Source organism: Sinocyclocheilus rhinocerous, unplaced genomic scaffold (genome assembly GCF_001515625.1).
Source record: "Sinocyclocheilus rhinocerous isolate Xijiao unplaced genomic scaffold, SAMN03320098_v1.1 scaffold2348, whole genome shotgun sequence".
In the NCBI taxonomy this organism is placed as follows: domain Eukaryota; kingdom Metazoa; phylum Chordata; class Actinopteri; order Cypriniformes; family Cyprinidae; genus Sinocyclocheilus; species Sinocyclocheilus rhinocerous.
In genome coordinates, this window is record NW_015655583.1 from 153,722 (window position 1) to 162,475 (window position 8,754).

The window sequence follows — 8,754 nt, forward strand, 5'->3', positions numbered from 1 at the left end:
GGGCATAGAGAGAGGGAGGGGGAAGGGAGGGAGGTGAGGTATATAAAACAAGAGATACACAAGAGGGGTACAAAATGAAAAACAAAAGTCTTTTTAAATTCTCTTATTCAGCATCACCAAGAATGAAACCAAACCCTGAGTGAGAGTGACCAACATTTCATGTCTTTGTTCATTAGACTGTCAGAGGAGCACATCACCAATCATGCAAGGTAAACTCTTCAGTTTTTCTCATTCTATCAAAAGGTTATTCAACTTAGGAATTATATTTTACATTTGAAAGTAAAAATAAAGGTACTTGGATGGTTGTTTGTAGTATAGGTTTATCATCAAGAACCTTTTTTGGCTGCCTATATTTCTTTAGAGGCTTAAAGCTTCTTGATGTTATTATACATTCTTCAGATCTGTTTATCAGTTTATTGTGTTCTTTAAACCTAAAAGCTAGAATGTTCAATGTAAAACACTTTTTGGTTCTGAATGGAACTTTTTTTTTCCAAGAGTGAAACAGGAATGTTATAGTAACAACAACAACAATAACAATAATTATTATAAATTGTAAAATTAATTTACAATAAAAATGGTAATAAAAACGTATTAATTTACAAAAAAAATACATTATTTTAATGTAACCAAATAATAATAAATAATCATAGAGTAGCATAGAAAAGCAAGAGTCTGCCCAGTGATATATACATACATATATATAGCTTCAGTGGATGTGAAACATTATGTGAACTGTGTTTTTAGTGAGAATGATGCAGAGAACTGTCCCGCTATTGTTCTGCTGCCTGTTACTTTCAGCGACATCTTCCCCAGTCTATCCACTGAGGTAAGACAGACCAAAACCAACTGTCATTACATTTTTTTTAAATATATAATATTTGATTGTTTTATTTTTCATGCATGTAAATTAAACAAATACTTTTTATTTGTAACAAATCTCTTAACGTATAGATATTTGTATGAACCTAAAAATATTAAATGTGTGAAACATCACAGACATGTGATGAACAGAAATGGAATAATGAGTACCTGAACAAAGTGGGGATCAATATCTTTTAAGTTCCCGCTGTGAGATGCTACTACTCTCTTCCAACAAGGTATTTGCAAGTTCTTGAACACATCTGGGGGACACATGGTTACATGTGGTTTGCCACTGCAAGGACAATCAGCTGTCCTTCCAGCCTCCCTGTAGCCCTGTCTTAGGTGTCTTACATTACGCACGTTGCAGTTTATTGCACTGGCCGCATCTGCAGTCCTCATGCCCAACCCTGGGCATCTTTCTTCTGTGTTTTTCAGAGTCAGCTAAATGTCTTTGCACTGTCCTAAGTAATTATAACTGTGACCTTAATTGACTACCCCCTGTAAACTGTTAGTGTCTTAAGTTAGTGTGTGTATTCATTCTGTAATTTGCAACTGCTTTAGAAAAGTGATTCCTTAACACTAGAATTTAAGTGGTAACTACTTGAGCCTTATTAAAATATACAGTGTCGTTATATGTCTGAATCATGCAGTCGTCTTTGCAGCAAACATAACATATAACAGTTACATCATTCATAATTACAAATCCTCTTAAATGAGAAACTACTTGAAATCATCAACAGTTTTATGTAACAGCAAACCATTCTCATAGCATTCTGATTTTCTCAGAACATGACATTTGCAGCACAACTAATTAACAGTGTATGACTAATTTTTACACTAATATGGTTATACACCTCAACACATGGGCAGAGAGTAGGGTGGGAATGGTACTAACAAAGAACAGCTGCCTATGAGAAGAGTGAAAGTCTACGTTCAGAGTCTGTCACACGTTACCCTAATTAATAGAGACTGAGCTCTGCTTTTGTTCTGTTAACTAGGGTCAGGGTTTCTATTATGAACTACAGACACTTGATGTGAGTCCACAGCTTTTTGCAATCATCTTATTGAATTCTCTCCCTTGCTACATTAAATTTGTAAGCTAATAACAATGTTTTTGTTTAAAAACTGTGGTGAGACTGGGACTAGTTGTCCCAGTCATAACCCCATCCTCGATTATGATGGACACACAGTATCTCATCAACTATAAAGTGATAAACACAGTGCTTGATGTGTTTGTTAGGTTCGGTCAGAGAGCGGCTACGATACTGATGACCTCCTCTATTGAGGATCCAATGCAGTTGCCAGCAGACACTTCATCCCAAACACCAGATGCTGAGTTTAGGTCAGTCAATTATTCATTCACCTAGCGCTCAACAATAACACCTTTTTTCTACTTTTTGTCTTCAGACTTTTCTTGCCTTGACATTTTCACTGGCCCTACTACAAATGACGCATACATACAGTATATACTAAAATACTGTACGTATGCATCATTTGTAGTTAACTAACAAATGGTTTAGCGTTTTAATTTGCCAAGACAACTATCAAAACACTTTGGCTGCAAAATGGTGGTATACAGTTATATGGCATACTGCATACAATGATTACTGACATATAGTCAACACATTTTTGCTGATGCTTCCAAACTATCAAAAATCTTTCATGCAATTTTAATAAAACTTAACTAAATGTAAGATTTAATAAAAATGCAGCACTGGCCCAACAAGCACGTGACATTTCTGTTAACTGGCACAAACTTCTTGCACTTTGGGCCATCCCAGTGGTTGAACCCTAATACCATCCTTGGTCAGAAATGGTCTAATCTGACTTCAAATATAGTCATCTAATTCTGACATAACAGTATCATGTTTAAACACCATTTTTAGGTTTGGAAGACATGCTGACGCCATCTTTACCAACAGCTACCGAAAAGTTCTCGGTCAAATATCTGCCAGAAAATTCCTTCAAACTGTAATGGGCAAAAGACTTGGGTATGTTTTTTGTTTTAGATATTTTTGGACAGCTATAACTAAATCATTTAATGTTTTTAATTACATAATTTCGTTTTAGGAACCCCCTCTCTGATCCACACCCCCCACCACATTCTGCTGATTAATCTCATGATTTAACTACACAATTTAATAATGCTGTGTCCCATGATATTTCAATCACTTTGTGTTCTCTCTCTCTCTGTCAACAGACCAGAAACTCAAAACTATGTGAAACGCCAGTCTGGCATATATGGAGACACCTTCAAACAAGATGTGGATATGGATGTCATTGAGAGGGAACAAAGTTACAGAGAACCACAAAGACTTAAGTTCTCAGTAGTTACACAATGATTATAAATTAATACAAAAACTGTGAACAGTCTTTATACTTGCATTTGCCACATTTCACACTGGATTATTAAATCTCAGTTCACCCTTCATACAGTTTTCTGTGCACTGTGTATTTTTACAGCCAGTGTTCAGAAGGTCTGCCACAGAAATAGTCCCTACCTAAAAATACACAATTGTTTAAATGTATTAGACATCCACACCATAGCAGGTACATATGGTTGTATAGTGGTATAACTGATCATTCCCTAAGCCACTCCTTAAAAACACTGATGACAAATCCTACCTGATATCAGAACTCTTGCCAAAATATATTGAAATAAATAACCTCTCACTAATTGTATTATTTCTAAGTTGACAAGTAGAGTATTACTCATTAAGTATTTTATGTGTTTTTAAGCAAGTGAGAAAAGGGGGCGATTTTATTGTTTTAATGTTCATTTAGGTTGAGTTTTAAAACTTTACTCTGTATAATTTCTTCTATGTTTGCTCACAGTTTGTTATCTAGCTAATACAATCTTATACTTGTCCAGTGCTAGTCTAGTAATGTGACAACATATATGAAATTGAAATGAATTCTGTCATGGAACAAAGTAAAATTAAAATAATATTTTAATGGATGATCTGCACCAAAAAAGGTAAGAGCAGCCAGCAAGTGTCCAACATTCATGTTGAGCCCTTAAAAATGGCTTAAAAAGCATAAAGCTTTCATTTCTTTAACATGTTCTGGTTCCTACATAATCCCCTTACAGTCACCCTGCTCTCTAAAAACCAGTATCGGCCACTAAACAACACAAAGCGAGCAAATGTGTTTTTATTGTTTTATTTATTTAAAAAAAAAAACACTGTTAGCCATCTGTGTGGTGATGACTGGAAAAATGATTCCACATTTCTGTTCATTTGATGGCAAATAAAACCTCTTGCTCTCATGGTATGAAAAAAAAACAAAAATCAAACGGGAACATGCTTCACTATTCGTTACAAAAATCTGAGGACAGGAATTTGTATTCAAAAACAATCAAATGAACATCCTTACAAAAAACAGAAAACAGCAGTAGAATATCACCAACTTTCATTTGCATCACCACCAAACACAATTCAATGTACAAGCAACAATCATCATATATCCTCAACGTATTCATCTGACAGTGATTTGTTGTCTGAAAAAAACTGCATGTTTCTTAATTGTCAATTTTGAAAAATTCAGAATCTGCATCTTTGTTTCTCTTTTAAACCACCACCAATACTTCCCAAATTTCTTATATAAAGAAAAAAACATGAATATGAAACATCCATGGTCTTCACGATTTTACCAGCATCATTTTCCTTCAAGTCTGAAAGAGAGAACATCAAGTACTGGTTAAAACCAGATTTGTACTTCCTGTAGTAAATAGCAGTGCTTGCAAGGTAGCAAAAGCGTAGGTTTTAAACTTTGGTTCTTCATATTCTGCAATGCCACATTAAACCTTTTTGTCATCAATCACACTGCAGTTGGTTAGTATAATACCACTCAGTATTCAAAACAATTTTAGGAGGGGGAATTCACCAAGAATAAATAGCATGCATTGAGCATTGTTTATTAGCATGCATCGTGTCTGCAGTGCTTCAGCGAGATTTGAAAACACATGCAAATCAGGTATTGCAAACACCAGGCACGGCTTGCACGGAGCAATTCCTCTTTAGCAGGCCAGTTATGAGTACTATAGGTTAAGAAGGATGCAGCAGACTACTACGATCTCCACTCCAAGAAATTAAGTAGAAGACTGTTAAAATGCTACAGTAAACAATTGTTATACAGGGAAAAAAAGTCAGAGATCTTAACTTACATTTCATGTCATTTTATAGCAAGACACTGTTAAATGTGCCATTTTTGGAAGTAGAAAAGAACTGACAAACCATAAACTGACATTCCCTGTGGCACTTCACATTTGATTGGATTTCATTTAAATAATTGTTTATTGGTAGTTTTTGCTATCAGATGTGTATATTTTGTCTGTATGACACCGTGCACCTACTATACATTAGAATTTACCTCACCTTGTGGAAAGACTACTTGTGATGAACTTTTATTCTTCATGTGGCTTTTCCTTTACCACCTGTGTTACAAAACTGATTTATGTAGCAGTATAGCCTTGCTAATTCACCAAAAAGGGCTGTGTTGTTTTTTTTGTTTTTTTATTTACAGGTTGATATTCTGGTAAGAATTTTTGGCAACACTATTTTAAGCACCAGTTCTCACTATTAACTAGTTGCTTATTACTAGCATATTGGCTGTTTATTAGTACTTATAAAGCACATTAATGCCTTATTCTGCATGACCATATTTAGATTCCTTAATCCACCCCATACCTAAACTCAACAACTACCATACTAACTATTAATAAGCAGCAAATTAGGAGTTTGTTCAGGGAAAACTCTTAATAGTTAATAGTGAATATGTGTTTTCTATTCTGAAGGGTTACCGATTTTTTGTTTGTTTGTAAAAAACAACAGGAAATTTGTACCTGTATTTTGGTTGTTGATGTTAAAGGCTGCACAGCCAATCAAACTGTGATATTTTAGAGCAAATTAATTATAAATTGAATTAAGGAAATTGTTACTTTTGCATGATAAAGAAATGTTTGTACGTAACGTAACATAAAACCAGATAAGAACATGTGCAAAAAAACAAAAAAAAAACAAAGGCAATGCTGCAAATGTTAATTGTGCTAGGCAAATAGCACTGCCATTTGTGAACCCCTATGATGCCCCTTATTTTTACAGAAACACGTTTGCACTGAAAATAATATTTTAGTGAACTTGCTGCTTGGAATTTATAGAGTAGTTGTTCATGCAGAACTTTAATCAGGCAACTCCACAACTGAGAAACTATCACAGCGACAAAAAGACTTTGGGGCAAAATAAATATAAAATCTCAGATCAAGCAATTTATCACATAGGGCCTAAACTGTAGTTCAGCGGTCTGTCACTGCACACACTAATGAAGTGAAACACAAGCCAACAAAAACAAGTGATCACAACACTCTGATCAATAAAAAGCAAGACATGAAAAATATGGCTTGACAGTCACAAATGGCATTATGTTTCAAAGGAAGTTGTGAGCTTCACTCAACAAACACACCAACACAGCCATGCAGTAGGTGTTGTCATGGAAATGTTGATGCCATATTATGGGATGCACAGGTGGCAACAGCAAGCCTTACTTCAGCCTGAAGACTGGCCTTTCTTTTTGCAAAACATTCAGGCATTTATCGCAGACTCCTATATTTTGCCAACCTACTACTTTGTTCTGCAGCAATCCTAAAGGAAGGGTAAAGAAAGAGAAGGAATGGAAAAGTGCAGAAGGGTAAAAGAAACAAACACTGAGACAAAGTATGTTCACACCAAGAACGATAACTATAAAGATAACTATAACACTAACAATAATAGATTCACACCAATGGACAACAACTTTATTAATGCCATCTGCCCCTTTAAAGTCAGTTGAATTCTGATTGAATTGTTTTTATTGTTCATCAGTTGGGAAAAAAAAAACAGTTCTTAATGAGATTCCAATGATATTGTTCTTCTTTATTTTTATAGCTATGGTGTGGACTTCCCTATTCTTATAGAATAAGAACGATTAATAAAACGTTATAGTTATTATAGTTATCGTTCATGCTTGGTGTGAACGTCCCTTTATGCTCCATTCAACTTGGTCTGGCAGTCAAAAGGCCGTTGCTAGTAGGGGTTTTTCACTACTAGACGCCCCAATATTATTGTAGGGCTGTGTAACTGGCTATACCTTTTGAAAATCTGCCAAATAATGACATGACAGTAAAAATAAGATCTCATGGTGGATGGATGAGCTCCAATTCACTGACATTAGTAGTTGTTTCCATTTGCATAAAGTTACACTTTTCTCATCGGTCACATCACCAACTGTCAATCATGCCAGCGGAAATCACTAACTCTCACTGATAACGATTTTAGGTCTCTTTGCTGTTGATTGCTGTATGTACAAATGGAAAAGAGATTAAACTCTAGACAAGCAGAAGTCAAAACCTTCTAAGAATGCATTAGAGGAATGTATCTGTACAGAATTGGGCCCAAGGAAAAAAAAAACATTTCAGGTTAAAACTAAACACTGAATGAACACTTATGTTCTCTCTAAGGTCTTTTTGAAGGCTCTACAGTTTAATTAGGCGAGTAATCATCCCTGAAAGCAGGGCATACTCAGGGAGGTACATGTAAATCTGTGAAATTAATCTAGTCCCAAAAGGCAGAAAATGAAGAGAGGAAACCACTTCTGAGTAACCCGAGCACACACTACAGAGCTCAGAGACGGCAACACACCCACAAGTTCAGCAGAAGGTTCAGAATGAAGACACAAAGGGGACAGAGATAAAATCCAAGCCTCTATTCTGTCAAATAGTGCAATTAAAAGCTGCCTTTTTACCACGTCAGAAAAAGGACTGAATGATATATCAAATATTCGCTACATATACATAATTTTGATGGCAACCTAAAATTAAGCAACATATCACAGTGACTTGAATGCAGTGTTAATTTTGACAGCAAATTCTGATTTAGTTTTAGTCAGTCTTTTGACTAAAATGCCATTTAGTTTTAGTCATATTTTAGTCATCTGAATTGTATTTAGTTTTAGTCTAGTTTTAGTCGACTTAATCTACAGCAAATTTAGTCGGCTAAAATCGAATGGGTTTAGTTACAGTGTAATGCATTTATTAAGCATTTCTCTAAAATGTCCAAACTCATTATATATGTCTTTTGTTGAGGTTGAAGTTTTATCATGATAGACACCGATTTAACTGTGGTGACGCATAACATACCTTTATGTTAAAATTAAATAAAACCACTTCTCATAAAGAACAAGAACATGGTCTTCATATTAATGAAATACCAATGGTTATATAGGCTAATTATTAGGGCTGTGAATCTTTGGGTAGACAGCGATTCGATTCGATTCACGATTCATAGGTTTTCGGTTCGATTCAATAACGATTTTTGCAAATTTAGAACGATTCGATTCGATTCACAATTAAATTCGATTCGATTCGATTAACGATTCAATTCTGCATTCTTTAAGTGCATTCACAAGATTATTTAAATGGTTAGATGCTGGTTTAATGATGCTATGGCATGACAAGGAATGCGTAAAAATGTATGTAAGCCAAGATTAAAAAAAAGAGCTTTATAAGTATTATGTATAGGCTAACATTTTGTCACACCATGGGCGTAGCCATCATTTCAGAAGTGACAGAAATGTCAAATACAATAATTTTATGTATGTATTATTATAATTATTTTTTACAAGGAATTATTTTCTTATATCTTACTTTGAATTTGCTATAAGAAATCAAATACACTGCTGGACAATAATCAATCATTTGTAATCTAGAATTTTTTCCTAATGGCAATTTTATGATTGTTTTATATACTACAAACAATTATTTCAAATTTCTGCACAGAATTAGGTAGAAAATATACTTTATAGTTTCTGTACTGTAATAAATGATATGTCCATTAGCACTGCATCATTCATACATTTTAT

At 34.5% G+C, this 8,754-nt stretch overlaps 2 protein-coding genes across 2 annotated transcripts in view; one reads left to right on the forward strand and one right to left on the reverse strand.

Moving 5' to 3' along the window:
* The first annotated feature begins 154 nt into the window (after window positions 1–154).
* On the forward strand, window positions 155–3,520 carry LOC107718698 (somatoliberin-like). Its single transcript, XM_016525888.1, has 5 exons — window positions 155–209; window positions 745–826; window positions 2,102–2,203; window positions 2,748–2,852; window positions 3,062–3,520. Exons 1-5 carry the CDS (start codon window positions 203–205, stop codon window positions 3,201–3,203), a joined length of 438 nt encoding a protein of 145 aa, XP_016381374.1. The 5' UTR covers window positions 155–202; the 3' UTR covers window positions 3,204–3,520.
* A 939-nt stretch (window positions 3,521–4,459) lies between these two features.
* The window catches only part of LOC107718695 (dolichyl-diphosphooligosaccharide--protein glycosyltransferase subunit 2-like), a gene marked incomplete at its 5' end in the record, with an annotated part of 11,365 nt that continues 7,070 nt past the window's right edge, over window positions 4,460–8,754 (reverse strand). Inside the window, one exon of the mRNA XM_016525886.1 lies at window positions 4,460–4,534. Coding sequence (XP_016381372.1) covers window positions 4,519–4,534 — 16 coding nt within the window. The remainder of the gene's footprint in view (window positions 4,535–8,754) is intronic.

Excerpts from the sequence above, each read along its gene's own strand:
- LOC107718698 (XM_016525888.1), top strand. Across the intron at positions 827-2,101 it reads TCCCCAGTCTATCCACTGAG|GTTCGGTCAGAGAGCGGCTA; the intron begins GTAAGACAGACC and ends TGTGTTTGTTAG. Across the intron at positions 2,204-2,747 it reads ACACCAGATGCTGAGTTTAG|GTTTGGAAGACATGCTGACG; the intron begins GTCAGTCAATTA and ends CACCATTTTTAG.